The sequence below is a fragment of the Chanodichthys erythropterus genome, chromosome 17 (genome assembly GCF_024489055.1).
Source record: "Chanodichthys erythropterus isolate Z2021 chromosome 17, ASM2448905v1, whole genome shotgun sequence".
Classification (NCBI taxonomy): Eukaryota; Metazoa; Chordata; class Actinopteri; order Cypriniformes; family Xenocyprididae; genus Chanodichthys; species Chanodichthys erythropterus.
Genome location: NC_090237.1, coordinates 15,697,571 through 15,714,714, shown reverse-complemented (window position 1 = coordinate 15,714,714; position 17,144 = coordinate 15,697,571). Strand labels below are relative to the sequence as shown.

Below are 17,144 nucleotides of genomic sequence, written 5' to 3'. Positions count from 1 at the left end.
AATACTGATCATGTTCAGTTATACAGTATACCGTTCAAAATATTTACCAAGGCTGCATTTATTTGATCATGAATACAGTAAATTTGAATATATTTTAAAATGTAATATATTTCTGTGAAGGCAAAGCTGAATTTTCAGCAGCCATTAGGCCTACTCTAGTCTTCAGTGTCACATGATCCTTCAGAAATCATTTACTGCTCAAGAAACACATTTCTTATATATTATCAATGTTGAAAACATTTGTTTTTGTGGAAATATTTTTGTGAAACATTTTTCCAAGATTTTTTAACAATAGAAAGTTCAGAAGAACAGCATTTAGTTGAAATCTGAATTTTTTTGTAGGATTAAAAATGTCTATACTTTCATTTTTTATCAATTTAATGCACTGAATAAAAGTAATTTCTTACTGATCCCAATCTTTTGAAGGTATATAGGACAAATGAGTTTCATGTGAGATTCATCCGTTTCCCTGGTTTAAATCATTTTAGTATTATTAGTTTGTATAGGCCACTTTAATTAGTCTTTCAAAATTTCAGCCCATCAAATGTTTCAATTAATCATAAAACTAAAGGAAAAACACTATTTCTCAAAATTACTCTGTTTTCCACCCACAACCCTGCTGAAAAATCCAGCTAAAACCAGCCTAAGATGGTCAGGCTGATCTTAGATGGTCTCCCACCCTGGCCATAGCTGGTTTAGGCTGGATTTAGGAGGGGTTTTGGTTAGCTGGTCAGGGTGGTCATAGATGGTTTTAGAGGGGTTTTGGTTGGCTGGTCAGGCTGGATTTAGAGGGGTTTTGGTTAGCTGGTCAGGCTGGATTTAGAGGGGTTTTGATTAGCTGACCAGGTTGGTCTTAGCTGGTCTCTCAGCGTGATCATAGCTGGTTTTAGAGGGGAATCGTTGTTTTTAGTTTAATTACCATTTTAATTGGACTAATTTATTGCTAAACTGGACAAAGCCCACATCACAGTTTGAAAATCGGACAGTCACAGCCACAAGAGACCAAAAGGGCACAGCCTTTAACGGATCAGCCAGAAATTCCCTCAGAAAAAAATGCAGTCTGAACAGCGTGTTCCCCTGAGCTGCGTTTTAATGACCATTTTTACCTATAAGACACGGAACAGCTTAATCTCAGCTGATGAAAGCTGGCCACATTTAATTTGATTTCATTATGAAGCTTGGCAGCTTCAAAGTGTTTGATAATTTTTAGAGTTCTTTTGAGTCGTCGTGCCAGGCTGTTAGGAAAGGGCGCCGTTCATTGCCATAGAGACGCAATGTTCTTTACGCCGACTGCTCCGTGTTTACAGCAGAAGATGGCAGCCGGTGATCAGGATAATGAGCGCTCACTCAACCCAGACAGATACACGTGGACTCGGTGAACACTGACAAAGTAGTGAACTCTACTTGCTACTAATAAAATAACCGCTCCTTCCAAAGGCAACTTTAATGATATAATTACATTTATATGATATGAATGCTTGACCTTTGGTAGTTTAGTGCAAATGAATCAGTGAACGCACACACATTAGCAAGGGGAAGTAGCCATTATCCGTAAATGTCGGAAGTAAGCAGTAGCGAAATACCATTTACTGTAGGTGTTTACAAGCGAACGTACAAAACAAGTCGTTAAAAGACAATCAGGCAGCCTAGATTTGAGATTGTCGTCTGATAGTACAACAGCGCCACCTTCTGGGTCACTGCCATATGACATAACTATTCAGTCTACACTAATGCTGTTTGGCAAAAACAACAATTGGATTGTTGTAACTGGCAGGTTCAAGTATGAGGTATGAAAGAATACAAGTATATTTTTAAAAAAATATTTACACTTCAGTTTCACACATGGCAGAAAGATACCTGAGTTTTTTCTATGATAATGACAATAATTGTTCAGTCACACAAAGAATAAAAAACCTTCTAAGATATTTAAAATGTTTAGAAAATATAACCTATAAATCTAAAATTAGACAAATTCTCTTGGATGCAAACATGATGAAAAACCATCAAGTGTCTGTTTGGAGAGGTATAAAGATCAAGTTATTGACTCCAGACCCATTATCAGAGTCTTCTAAATATGAATGAGTACGTGTCTACAGTCAGGTAGATTGAAAAGTCAAGCATCAGAGCTCTCCTCTGATCTCTCCTCATTCGCCACTTTCCAGTTTTTCCGTTTTTTCCGCTGAGGCTCAGTCAGTGTGTCTGTTTCAGGGCAGTCTCTCTTCCTCTTCGTTCTCGTCCTTGTGTCTGATCGGCTGTCCTCTGTGCTGCTGTCCTCTGTTCTGTCTTTGTTTTTGTGATCCTTTTTCCTACGCTTGCTTTTACCTCCCTTCCTCCTCTGTTTCCTCCTCACATTGTCCTCTGCATCGCTGCAGGTCTCAGAGCCCGAGGCCACGTTCCTCTTCCTCTTCTTCTCTTTTTTCTTTTTCTTCTTCTTAGATGACTTCTTGGAAGATTTATCTATGTCAGCGTCAAGTTTGTTCTTGTGTTTTCTCCTTCTGTGTTTACTATCACTGCAGTCTTTTTCTCTGAAATAAATTAATACAGTTTTAAACACGAAAAAATATGCTGCTAATTTCATATATTTAGAATATAAATTAAATTATATATTTAATATTTATATTATTTTAATTATTATTTAATAATTAAATGGTAACACTTTACAATAAGGTCTGCTATTTGTTAAGACTAGTTAATGCATTAACATGAACAATGAGCAATACCTTTGTTACAGTTTTTATTATTCTTTGTTAACATTCAGTTGTTCATGTTAGTTCACAGTGCATTAACTAATCTTAACAAATATAACTTTTACTTTTAATAATGTATTAGATTCTGTTACTTTCAGTTATAAGTTGTATTTCTTTCTCTTTTGTGGCATTCCTAAAATCCAGCTTCCACTTTTCTCTTTTGCTCACTGGATGAGGATGTGGATGAGAAGTGATACATTTCATCATCACGGGTATTGTTGATGTTAGAAACTAAGATTCTTAGTTTATGATAACTAAAGTAGTTAACTAGTGTTACCTAATGAAACCTTAAATTATATGACATTATTTAAAGGGTTAGTTCACCTAAAAATTAACACAAATTAAGATATTTTTGATGAAATCCGATGGCTCAGTGAAGCCTTCATAGACAGCAATGCCATTCAAACTCTCAAGGTCCACGAAGGTACTAAAAACATATATAAAACAGTTCATGTGAGTTCAATTGTTTTAACTTAATATTATAAAGCGACAAGAATACTTTTTGTGCGCCAAAAAAACGAAACGAATTTTCAACATTATCTATATGGGCCGATTTCAAAACACTGCTTCATGAAGCTTCTGATCTTTATGAATCTTTTGTTTCGAATCAGTGATTCAGATCTCCTATTAAACGGCTAAACTGCTGAAATCACGTGACTTTGGCGCTCCGATTCACTGATTTGATTCATAAAGCTCTAAAGCAGTGTTTTGAAATCGGCCCATATAGATATTGTTGAAAAGTCGTTATTTTGTTTTTTTGGTGCACAAAAAGTATTCTTGTCACTATATTATTAAGATAGAACCACTGAACTCACATGAACTGATTTAAATATGTTTTTTTTAGTACCTTTATGGATCTTAAGAGTTTGAATGTCATTGCTGTCTATGGAGGCCTCACTGAGCCATCGGATTTCATCAAACATATCTTAAATTGTGTTCCGAAGATGAATGAAGGTCTTACGGGTGTGGAACGACATGAAGGTGAGTAATAAATGACATCATTTTCATTTTTGGGTGAACTAACCCATTATTTAATTCCTCAGATTATAGAAGTAAATTCAAATGTGAACAGGGGTCTTTAACCTTTGTATTTAAATGCTTTATAATGATGGATACATTGCAAAGCTATCAAAAACAATCATTCAAGATGTACAGAGTCATATGTTTGTATATTACATTTTAATTTTACTGCTAGAATATTTAGAATAATTTTCAAATGGTTTATTTTAAGATCAGATGAAAATAAATTAGTATAACAGGGATCTTCAACTTTTGAATTTACAAGCTTTGTTGTGATGGATATGTTGCATAGAATCTAAAAAATGCTGGGTTAAAAACAAGTTGGGTTGAAAATGGACAAACCCAGCAACTGGGTTAAACGTTTGCCCAATCTGCTAGGTAGTTTTATTTAACTCAACTATTGTTTAAAAATTACTGTATTGCTTGCTTAAAATGAACCCAAAATATGTTGGAAATTAACATTTATTAATATGCTTAATAAATGAAAATGTATTAACAAGTTTAATGAATAAACAAACATTTATTAAAATTGCTTATTAATAAATGTTCACCTTTTGATTATTATTGTTGCCTTTAGTAATTATATGTCTGATTTTTAATTTCCAACCTATTTTGGATTCATTTTAAGCAGCCATACGGTAATTTTTAAACAATAGTTGGGTTAAATAAAACTAACCAGCACGTTGGACAATCATTTAACCCAACCGCTGGCCATTACTGATGTACAGAGTCATATATTTGTACACTGCATTTTAATTTTACTTTCAATGAAATTGATTTGATTTCAATGTATTCATCAAACAATAATGGACCCCCGCAGTAACACCACAGACCACGTTAAAGACCCCTGCTCTTTAAAAACCCCACAACAATATGCTAAACGTGCATGAGGTGGAAGGACAGTTTCTCCTTACCCATCAGAATGAAATTCCTCTGGATAAAGCTCCTTAAAGCCACTGTGGCCCCACCTGAGGAGACATAACTTTGTGTCACAGGAAATGCCTCTTGTTCAATGTCTTGTTCAAAACCAAACCAAGCAGCAATACCTGTCAGGATCATTGGCTTCAAACTCATACAGTTTTCGCGTCCAGTATCGTGCCTCCCTCTCATCTCTCTCGGACATCACATCTCTCTTGTCTCCAAGCCGGTCTCGCATGGACCCCTCAGAGTCGTCCAAGTAGCGGTCACAGTGCATACGGCCCCTAAATGAGAATTACACATGTCACTAAAGAGGAAAAAAAGATATCAGGAGCAATAAACAAATGTTGTGCCACCTGTCAGTCATCACCTGTTCTTTGGGAAATTTGTGGATGTGGCTTGTCGTTCAAGATCCCTCAATTTCCACATTTCAGACTCCTCTTGAATCTACGGTTAGAAGTTTAATCATTCCATGATTAATGTCATGATAGATTTCAGCTGACATAAATCTGAAATAAAAATGGTTCATAAAGGTTCACACCTTGTTATGGGCATCTGTGTGTCTGATGACATTTCGAAGCAGCACTTTACCCATAGAGACCTTCGACATGATATCAAACCTTCAAACAACACACACCACAGCAGAGTTTAATGTTTTAAAAGCTTCATATATATAAACTACATAACTATGATTAAACATGACTGTCTGTTAAGCCAGGCAAACCATTATAGGAAGCTTATTGGTTTTCACTTTTTTTCCTAAATACAAAAGGCCAAGCAAATAAGCTAGATATGAAAAAATAAGCCATTAAATATCAAAATAAACATTATTGTTGTCATGTGGCAGCAGGTCTACTGACATTAGTTCACTAATTGGCGACGTTTTCCTACTAGCTAACACAACCGTTGAGTTAAAGGGATGTTTAGTAAAAGTACAGCCACAAATTAAACACAGTTGTCAAGATTAAGTAACATAATGTTTCAAAACAACGTAAGGGATTAACTGACCTTCCTATTAATATATAAATTTGAATTGTAGTGAGCGACGTGAACGTGGCATTAAAAACAAAAAGATAACTTCCTGTACTATCTATACACGTGAGTTGTTTCAAAATAAAAGTCGTGAATAAACGACTTTCATAATAAAAGTCGTAATTATACTCGTCATTATCAACTAAATATGAAAACTGACATTAGCAAAACGTTATATAAATTCGCAGTTTCATTTGATTTGTAGGTTTTAGCTACATATCCCGTGTCACAATGACATCAACAATACCTGTGATGTTGAAATACATCACATCCTCATCCTCATCCAGTGAGCAAAAGAGGGGAGAGCGGGCACAAAGTAACACTTTTTGACTTTCTCAGTTTGTGTAAATTCACTTGGGGTTCACAGTATTTATTTTTCCCCACATTAATTTCACACATGTCCAGTACAGATATATAGTTTTGTTTAATTAATGTTATTTTCATTAACAGTGTATACTTTTTTTCCCCCAATAATGGAAGTGAAATGTGACAACATGCCCCATAGGTTTAAAATGTTATCTCATCTAATCAAAAAAATATACAAGACAAACTAAAATATTTTGCCAATAAAATACAATTATTAACTTTTTCATATAAAATAATGACATTTTTTAATAATTAAAAATAAACAATTTTTTGCGTTTGACAACAAACACCGCAAAACACAGCTAAAGAGCATAGTTCAAAACATAATAATAATTAATAATTTCTGAACATTGACTCTCAGTCTTTATTCACCTTTTTCTCATGGTTTCTCAATATAATTCATAAAAGTATAGAATAGAATAGCACACAGCAAAATCCATATGGTCCCTCTCTACATAGAGTTAAAATAACACTGAAGCAGAGTTAAAGATAATGAGATAATATGCTGTTTGTGGGGTTGTTTAATCAGATCTTAAGAGATTTTATTGTCTTTTATCTTCAGTTGATTTCATCTAAGGCTGTGGCTGGAAGTCCTTTGTAATTATTGTGTTTCTCTTCAGTGGTTTCTCTGCTTGTTAACAGCAGGTGTTCATCACTAATGCTTAATCATATCTATATATATAATCATACATATGCTTAAAGGTCCCGTTTTTCGTGTTTATAGTGTGCAATATAACATGTGTTCATGTTTCGTGTGTAAAAAAAACACCGTATTTTTCACATAATTTACTTATCTGTATACCGCTGTTTCCTAAAAACGCGGGCTGATGACTTCCTTGTTCTATGAAGTCCCTCCTTCAGAAATACGTAACGAGTTCTGATTGTGCCAGCGGTTCCTGTGTTGTGATTCGACAGCAGCTTGGAGCTCCTTGCCCGGAAAGGTCACGCCTCTTACCATAACGTGTGCTGCACATAGTTTTACATGTGGATTATTGTGGTGTTGTGCCGAATGAACACAAAAGACGATAATTCCCGAGAGACTGAACTCTTTAATCTCCACAAGCAGTGACAGAAAATGTACAACGTTAGCACTCACTCAGAAGAGTACCTCATACGGAAAACAGCCATATACATAAACATAGTCCCCTCGTGTGGCCATTATGTGCACTGCAGTCCAACATTAACTATTGCAGTAAGGATACCACAGTTATAATTTTCGGGAACCGAGTTAAACATAAATTGTAACCATTGATCTCTAAGTACAGCGTCCCTGGGAAGGCCAAACAAAGGTGATTGGACTGCGGGATGAAAATAACACCGTTTCGACGACATGGCGACAAACACACTCTACAAACACAACTCTTGCTCTTCTCCTTGGGAGCGCAACAAGACCACGCCCCCTTTTTTGGAAGTAGACGGATGTAGTACAAACTGGCCGTTCGATGTAGGCGACTTCTGTTAAATAAAATATCTCGCTTGGCATTGAACGTTGAGCTTTAAAATTTTACAGATTTTATTTATACTCTAACAATAACATTACACACTAACTAAAGTTTGAAACATGGGATCACGAAGAACGGGACCTTTAATCACTGAATTATCTAATTAACTTTAACTCTGCTTCAGTGTAACTTTAACACTATATAGAGAGGGACCATATGTAATCTGAGCAGAGTGGATTTAACTCTGGGGATTTTGCTGTGCATAGTTCCAAAAGGGGCACATTACAACACGCCCCATCTGAGCAACTGGGATTTAAACCTGGCTTGTGTCTTCTGCTGGTTAGACCAGCATTAAAGAACTATCTCAACTGTTAAATAACAGATATAAGACTAAAATAATATCAGATTTTTCTGATTTTAAATAAACACAAAAATGGAGATAGAAAATGTACCTAAGTAAGAAATTTACTTTTGCTATGGTTAAATAAATGTTTAGTGATATCTTCCAAAGATTTTTTAATTTTAGCGCAATTTTTTCTCAATATATTGTTGACATGACAACTAGTAAATACACTAAGTTTCGTAATGATGGCATGTGTGGAAAGTTTTAAACCATGTGTGTTACAACTAGCCCCGTGTTACTTTGTGCCCCGCGCTCCCCTACTTCCTTGAGACTCCAGAAAGAGAATTTAATTTCTCAGCTCATTCATATTTTGCACTAATGCAAACACACCTATAAGCCTATTCGTGTTTTATTTATTTATTTTAAAGATACATGGAGTAGAGTATAAACATTGGATTTATTGAAATCTGGAAACACAAACATGGGACTGCAGGTATATTCGATGTCTAAACAAGGTAACAATTTGCTTAAATGCCTTGAAAACATGTTAACTAACCTGTTCTAAAATATGAGAGAAACACTTTCTCTTTTGCAGTTTTATACACAGATCCGCCACAACATTAAAACCACCTGCTATTGTGTAGTTATGCTGCCAAAACAGGCATGGACTCCACAAGACCTCTGAATGTGTCCTGGTATCTTGCACCAAGACATCCTTTAAAGGGTTAGTTCACCCAAAAATGAAAATTATCCCATGATTTACTCACCCTCAAGCCATCCTAGGTGTATATGAATGTGTATATGTTCTTCTTTCAGACAAACACAATCAGAGAGATATTTAAAAATATCCTGGCTCCTCCAAGATTTATAAGAACAGGGGGGCTCATTTTGAAGCCCCAAAAAAAGCATTCATACATCATAAATATAATCCATATGGTTCCAGGGGGTTAATAAAGGCCTTCTGAAGCAAAGCAATGGGTTTTTGTAAGAAAAATATCCATATTTAAAATTTTACTAACTATAATAACTATCTTCCAGCAGACAACGGTACACATTGATTTGCGGCGGAAGAGACGAGTAACCCAGGGTTTACTCTTGTGGAAGAAGTCGACTTGTGCAGTATGCGTATGGTCGTCTGCCGAAAGCTAATTTATACATTTTTTAATATGGATATTTTTCCTATACAAAAATTCATCGTTTTGCTTCAGAATGACTTTACTAACCCTCTGGAGCTGTATGGATTATTTTTATAATGATGGATGCATTTTTTTGTGCTTCAAAGTCTGCCCCCGGCTAATGCAACACCTTGAACTCTTGTTCATGTTCCTCAAACCATTCCTGAACAATTTTTGCAGTGGCAGGGTACATTATCCTGCTAAAAGAGGCCACTGCCATCAGGGAACACCATTGCCATGAAGGGGTGTTTGTGGTCTGCAATACTAGGTAGGTGGTACATGTCAAAATAACATCCATGTGAATGCCAGAACCCAAGGTTTCCAGCAGAACACTGCCCAGAGCAACACACTTCCTCAGCCGGCCTGCCTTCTTCATATATACATCCTGCTGCCATCTATGTAAATGTCACACACGCACCCAGAAAAAAAAAAAGATCAGACCAGGCACATTTCTTCCATTGCTCCATGGTCCGGTTCTGATGCTCACATGCCCATTGTAGGTGCTTTCGGCGGTGGACATAGGGTCATCATGTCATCATCATTCTGACTTCCCATACACAGCAAACTGTTGTTCAAAAAGTTTTTCAGACTTTTGAGCTGACTATTCACTTGCTGCCTAATATGTATGTATAATGGTTTTGGTAGTCTATAAAAATTTTCAGGTTATGGCAACACATTGAAATACCGACATAATAAAGAATAACATTAAGAATAGCATGCCTGTTTGTTCTTAAACTTGCTGTATAAGAACAAACATATTGTTGACAGTTAACATGCATCAATGAAACGTGCATCTAAAGGGTCAAGTGAATTTTAATAGTTAGGCTTTACATCACTTTCTAATTAAACACCGCTAGTTTTTGTCGGCAAAAATCTGTTACTTTAATGGACTTATTTTCACACTAATCCAAGAATCAGCAAACGTTAAGACAATATGAATAATTGATTAATTAATTAAAAGAATTGAAGATTATTTTAGGAAGTATGTGCAGAAAATAAAAAAGATATATAAAAGGAGAAATATATCATTCAAAAAAAACTTTTATTGAAACCAATAAATACCTGCATCATAACATTATATGACATGATGTCATGCTAGCCAATAAAGATACGTTGCATTTTTTCAATGTATAGACAGATACTGTACAAACAGGATATGTTTATCTGTGGGATGGTGCAAGCACAGGATATGTGGTTGTCACACTTATGCTTGGTAAGTGTCTGCTAAATGAAATCCGTTCATGAGAAAAAGTTATGACCACGAAAGCACATTCAGTGCCAGGGTGTTTATTGATTGCTCAATGAAATAGAATATGATTGCTGAAAGCCAGCAGATGTGGATCTTCTTGTAGGAGCTGATGCACCTTACAATTAGCCTACAATATTGTGAAGAAGGGGCAGTCATTGCATCATATTTAATAGTGTATGATATAGAAATAAACAAAGAAGAAGAAAAAGACATGTATGTGAGTTTCTAAGTCTTTTTGATGACAAGATGACAAAAATAGTTTAATGTGAGGAGAGTGTATGTAGGCTATCAATTAGCTCCAAACAGATAAACACATAGCCTACAACAATTCTACTTGCTGATGATGAAATAAAAATAATTTCTCAGGCAGAGTGCGTACAAGTTGTAACTAACTGTAAAAAAACAAAACAAAACAAAAAAACCCACACACATACAGATAAACGTGATGGCGTTCTATGCCTAGAATGCATATAGATGGTAGATAGACATTATGTGAAATGCTTTATGAAAACAATGCAGGTTACACAAACACCTCTCCACACACCCAGCCAGCACAGATATGTGGGGCCCAGATGGGTGTCACCTGGGCTGTCTAACTGGGGCCCAGCCAGTTTTGTTCCATGGAGGCCCCACATGGGTTAGCCCAGATGTAACTGCTCAGTGTGCACACTACAGGCTGTTAAATGTAACACAGAAACATGCTGGAGTTAATGAGATAATAAGGTGATAATGAGCAGAATCACTGAAGGACAGAGGAACAACAAGAACTACGACTTCAGCCACAGCCTTCGATGAAATCAACTGAAGATAAAAGACATTTAATCTCTCAAGATCTGATTAAACATCTCCACAAACAGCATTACCAGCTTCACTTATTACTAACCAGATTGACTTTATTATACAAAAAATGTTATTGAGAATTACCAGTGGTTTGAATGTTGATAATTTGTTGAAAATAATAGTTTGGTTTAATGTCACCGTTATCGAGGTCCTATCACGGTGTAAGGAGGACGCGGAGTCCGAAGTAGAATCCATTAGGAGTGGTTTTTATTGAGCAGCAACAGGAACACACAGATGTCGTAAACAGGCAGTGGGTCAAAACCAGCAAATCAGTCCAATCGGCGAACATACAGAAGGGATAATCCAAAGGCAGAGTGGCAGGCAGGCAGTAGGTCCAAACACAGAAATCAGTCAAATCAGGCAGCCAAAACAGAAAGGATAATCCAGATAATCAAAGACAAACAGGCAGAATCATACACGTGGTCAGCAATCAGGTAAACAAGGAAAACGCTCGGTAAGGCAGCGTAACTGGCAATACTTCGCAAAGCATGGATGTAGCTACTCTGGCTAAGTAGTACCAAACAGGAAATCACCAGTGAAGCAGAGGGAGCGACATACTGTCAATACTCAGGAGAGGGCTCCCTCTGCTGGCGTGGCGTTACAGAACCCCCTCCTCTAGGAGCGTCTCCTGACGCTCTCCGAGGCCTTCCCCTTGGTCGTGGTGCTGGTCGATCGGGTCTGGCACGATGAAATTCCTCGATGAGAGAAGGGTCCAGAATGTCCCGGGCGGCTACCCATGATCTCTCCTCAGGTCCGTAGCCCTCCCAGTCCTCCCAGTGAGATCTCTAGTGGAGAGCCAGACCCGTTGTCCTGGTTGATAAGGGGGATGTGGGCGGCGGCGTCGGTTAGCCTGCAGTTCTTGAGTTCTCACTGCTCTCTGCAGATGGACATGAGCACTGTCCCACACTCTCTCACTGCGTTGCATCCAGTCATCCACTGCTGGGACTGATGAGGGTTCTCCGGACCAAGGGAACAGAGGGGGTTGGAAGCCTAGGACACACTTGAAGGGGGTCATACCTGTATATGAGTGAACCAAGGAATTTTGGGCATATTCTGCCCAGGGCAGGAATTCTGACCAACGGTGTTGTTCTCTACTACAGTAAGTTCGGAGGTATCTGCCGATTTCCTGATTCAGACGCTCCACTTGGCCGTTTGCCTGAGGATGATAACCTGAGGTGAGGCTAATGTTGATATCAAGGTGCCTACAGAAGGCCCTCCAAACCTGAGAAGTGAATTGGGCACCAGTTACAGGAGCCAAGACAACGGATGGTGAAAGAATGGGTTCAGGATGGACATTGTCAGTGGAGAGGTCATACTGCCTAGACAGAGCGTCGGCCTTACTGTTCTTACTGCCAGGTCTATAGGTTACCGTAAACTGGAAGCGGGTGAAGAACAGTGACCATCGAGCTTGGCGTGGGTTCAAACGTTTTGCACTCTTGATGTACTCAAGGTTTTTATGGTCAGTTATGATCTGGAATGGATGTGCTGAACCTTTTAGCCAGTGTCGCCATTCTTCAAGGGCGGATTTCATTGAAAGGAGTTCTTTGTTTCCTACATCATAGTTTCTTTCGGCTGCCGTTAATTTCCTGGAGAAGAATGCACAAGGATATAATTTGCTTGGTTGACCATGTCTTTGAGAAAGTACGGCCCCGATTCCACTATTGGATGCGTCTACCTCTACGACGAAGGGCAGGTTGGGGTCTGGATGTTTCAAGATGGGTGCGGTGGTGAATCTTTCCTTCAGGGAGTTGAAAGCATTGTTGGCTTCATTTGTCCACCTTAATCTTGTAGGTTTTCCTTTTAAGAGAGAAGTTAGGGGTGATGCTATCATGCTATAGTTACGAATGAAACGTCTATAGAAGTTTGCAAATCCCAGAAACTGCTGGAGTTCCTTTACTGTTGTGGGTTAAGGCCATTCAGTGACTGCTTTCACCTTGATTGTATCCATCTTCACCCCTTGATGACTTATTTGGTAGCCTAGAAATGAAGTCTGTTTGACATGGAATTCGCACTTCTCTGCCTTTACATAGAGTTGGTTCTCCAGAAGCCGGGAAAGGACTGTTCGGACGTGAGTGATATGTTCTGCCTCTGAGTTGGAATATATCAGAATGTCATCTATGTATGCAACAACATATTGGTTCAACAGGTCTCGGAAGATTTCATTGATGAAAGACTGGAAAACAGCAGGTGAGTTAGCTAGGCCATACGGCATTACCTGATATTCATAGTGCCCCCTAGTGGTGACAAAGGCAGTCTTCCACTCATCACCCTCTTTGATCCTGATCAGATTGTAGGCACTTCGCAGATCTAGCTTGGTGTAGATGGTAGCTTCACGCAGTTGCTCTAAAGCTGAAGGTACAAGTGGGAGGGGATAGCGGAATTTTACAGTAACATTATTTAATCCCCTGTAATCAATACAAGGTCTCAAACCTCCATCCTTTTTCTCAACGAAGAAAAAGCCTGCAGCTGCCGGAGAAGTAGAAGGTCGGATGAAACCGGAGTTTAGGGCCTCTGTGATGTATTCCTCCATGGCTTGGCCCTCATTTCGGGATAGAGGGTAGATCTTATTCTTGGGAGGCATAGCATTAGGGAGGAGGTCGATAGCACAATCCCAAGGACGATGAGGAGGTAGTTGGGTAGCTTTGACTTTGCTGAAGACCTCCATTAAGTCATGGTAGCATGTGGGAATTTCAACATTTAGGTTAGTTTCGGGACTTTCCACACTGGTTGTGAGACATGGAAGGGGGCTTGTGGAAAGACAATTATTCATACAGAAATCGGACCACTGAATGAGCTCACCATGCTGCCAGGAGATGCTTGGATCATGAGTGCTTAGCCATGGGAACCCAAGGACGAGGTCATGTTGGGGGGAGTCCATGATGTATAGACAGATGGATTCTTGATGAAAGAGTCCCACAGTAAGTGTTAGAGTTTTGGTTTGACGAGTTATTCCCTTTCCGATGGGTGTATCATCAATTGCCTTGATCCTGATGGGTGGGGTGCATGGTTGAACAGGGATGTTGTATTTTTGTGTGATTTCCTTGTTGATCAGGTTCAAGGCCGCTCCAGAGTCGATCATCGCTGTCAAATTAACAGAAAGTTTCTCAGTTCTTAGGGTAACAGGAATTGTGAAGGACTTGTTGCTAAGCAATGCAAAGTGTTCAACATTTACCTTAGAGGCGGTTTGTCTCTTGTGTGGACATCCTGAGCTGCGGTGTCCTGCCTCGCCGCAGTAGAAGCACAGGCGGAACTGACGACGTCTCGCTCTCTCCTCCTCAGAAAGTCTCGAGAAGTTTATTTGCATGGGCTACTCGCTGGTTGTAGTTTCTGGGGTAAATACATGGGCTGCGGGATTTACATGAGTCTGTTGACCTCCTCTTGCACTCCTGCGCCGCGGAGCTTGCCTCATCAGATTGTCGACACGTATGGCCAGGTTCACATACTCAGAAAACGACAAATCATCTCCTTTGCATGCCAACTCGATTTGTAGTTCGGGGTTGAGACTACGCTGATACACAGCTTTAAGAGAGATATCATTCCAACCGCTCTGGGCTGCAAGTGTCCTGAATTCGACTGCATAATCAGCAGCTGTGCGGTTGTTTTGGGAGAGGTGAAGTAGTTGAGTTGAAATATTCTTGCCCCCAGCAGGGTATTCAAACACTTCTCGCAATTGTTGAATGAAATAATCCACTGAGGTTCTAATTTGAACATCGCTATCCCATACAGCAGAAGCCCAGTCGATAGCTTTGCCAGTCAATAGCGTCATTAGAAACGCACACCTCTTTTCATCAGACTCAAACTTCTCTCTTTGATGATCAAAGTATACTCTGACTTGGCGAATAAAGCCTCTACAGCATTCAGCAGAACCGTCAAATTTGTCAGGGAGAGCAAGGCTTACCGTGTTCAGCGAGGGAGGAGGAAGTGAGCGGATGTAGTGAGTCAGATGTTCATTGACTGATCGGAGTTGAGTGAGCTGCTCCTGTAAGCCCTTGATGGCTTCTGTCTGGTAAGTGAATGCTGCTTGCAGGTTGGCTACTTCTGCTGGATTCATGTTAGGCGAAGTATTCTGTAAGGAGGACGCGGAGTCCGAAGTAGAATCCATTAGCAGTGGTTTTTATTGAGCAGCAACAGGAACACACAGATGTCGTAAACAGGCAGTGGGTCAAAACCAGCAAATCAGTCCAATCGGCGAACATACAGAAGGGATAATCCAAAGGCAGAGTGGCAGGCAGGCAGTAGGTCCAAACACAGAAATCAGTCAAATCAGGCAGCCAATCAAAGACAAACAGGCAGAATCATACACGTGGTCAGCAATCAGGTAAACAAGGAAAACGCTCGGTAAGGCAGTGTAACTGGCAATACTTCGCAAAGCATGGATGTAGCTACTCTGGCTAAGTAGTACCAAACAGGAAATCACCAGTGAAGCAGAGGGAGCGGCATACTGTCAATACTCAGGAGAGGGCTCCCTCTGCTGGCGTGGCGTTACACACGCTTGAATTCAATGAGCTCCTGAGAGTGAACCATTCTTTCACAAATGTCTGTAGAAGCAGTCTGCATGCCTAGGTGCTTGATTTTATACACTTGTGGCAATAGAAGTGATTGGAACACCTGAATTCAATAATTTGGAAGGGTGTCCCAATACTTTTGACAATATAGTGTATTTGCAGCAGTGACCCCCCGGCCAAAAGGCAGTTCAACTTTACCTATTGTTCATAACTGACCAGCACAAATAGAAATTATGCTGCTTGTTGACCGAAGTGTCTGTTCATGGCCTGATGTCCTTTACGTTTTAAATGCCTGTTCAAATCTGTCACACCTTGATGGACACATGAGTTCTCCTGTTTTCAAACTAAACACCAGTAGTAGGAGCTGGTGGTACCTATGGTAATGAATGGCCATTTGGTTGACCACTTTTAAAAGTACACCTGGTGGCCATTTTCTTCTTCCCTGTTTTGTCCACTGTCTCCTCTATGGTCTCTTCTACTTTCTCCCCACCTGTCTCCCTTATACTGTCTTTCACCATCTCTGCCTATAGTTTTGGTTTGAATAGTAGTTGGTTTAGCAGGGACATGCTCTCTCATGAGGTTTATTTGTGCGCTTGTTTGTTTGTTTGATTGTTTATTTTTATAAAATGGTCTTTTGTGGTTTCATCCACGTGCGAAGTTGGTTAATAACATAACCACATATTTTATATTATTTAAGCATCTAAAATCTTATCAGTTTGACAGAATTTTACTTTAAGAACATTGAACTGTTATTGAAAATGTTAATTTCCTGTCATCTGTTATATGTTTTCCTAATATCTGTCATTATTAGCAGAACATATTTTACACATGGGGAAAACCACTTGTTTAGTCAATAATTCAAGAAGGTTCTTGACTTTAAAGCACTTATCTTAAATTTTACTTAGCCTACTTGTCCTTATGAAAAAGTATAGTTCTTGTAATTGTCTTGTAATATATTTATAGCTTTTGTTACAATAAGGATATATTATTCCAGGTAATAGCAGACTAGCAATAAGAAACTAGCCACAACATGCCACAGTTGTAATATTACTCTTTAGTGAAAATATATATATATATTCCCTTAACAAATAATCTATTATTAATTCTACAAGTTAGTCAATTTACCAATAAATGCAATAGAACTTGATAAACTCTAGTAAAGGAGTTCTTTCTAGTTTATGTGGTGCAATTCTTATCACACTTTTTGGAGCGCGCTGGTGAACGCGCGCAGAGTATACAGCCATTCGCGAGCCACGCATGCGCAATTAAATAAAGCGGTGTACATAACCTCGTCCATTAATTATATATGGGCAGTTATCCCTTACTTCTCAGCGTGAGAAATACAAGGTGTGGGCGTGTGAGCGTGTGAACTGGTTGAAATGCGTGTGTCTCACGGTGAATGCGTGAGTCTTGAGAGCCCTACCTCTACCTATGATTGCCACCCTGGCTATTCTGCAGAGTTAAGAAAAATGAAACAGGTTTTTATGTGAAACATTTTGCAAGACGT

At 38.9% G+C, this 17,144-nt stretch overlaps 1 protein-coding gene across 3 annotated transcripts; it reads right to left on the bottom strand.

The window, feature by feature from the left end:
- Positions 1 to 1,428: 1,428 nt before the first annotated feature.
- Positions 1,429 to 5,789, bottom strand: nkapd1 (NKAP domain containing 1). Of its 3 annotated transcripts, none has more exons than XM_067365635.1 (6): positions 5,694 to 5,789; positions 5,227 to 5,305; positions 5,056 to 5,132; positions 4,814 to 4,969; positions 4,682 to 4,735; positions 1,429 to 2,525 (listed from the first exon to the last, which is right to left on the bottom strand). In XM_067365635.1, the coding sequence occupies exons 2-6, from the start codon at positions 5,293 to 5,295 to the stop codon at positions 2,114 to 2,116; spliced, it is 768 nt and encodes a 255-aa protein (XP_067221736.1). In that variant the 5' UTR covers positions 5,296 to 5,305; positions 5,694 to 5,789; the 3' UTR covers positions 1,429 to 2,113. The 3 variants fall into 3 exon arrangements, with proteins under 3 accessions (XP_067221736.1, XP_067221734.1, XP_067221737.1); XM_067365633.1 differs by lacking the exon at positions 5,694 to 5,789 and adding an exon at positions 5,546 to 5,578; XM_067365636.1 differs by lacking the exon at positions 5,227 to 5,305 and having other exon boundaries at positions 5,056 to 5,194; positions 5,694 to 5,755.
- Positions 5,790 to 17,144: the final 11,355 nt, after the last annotated feature.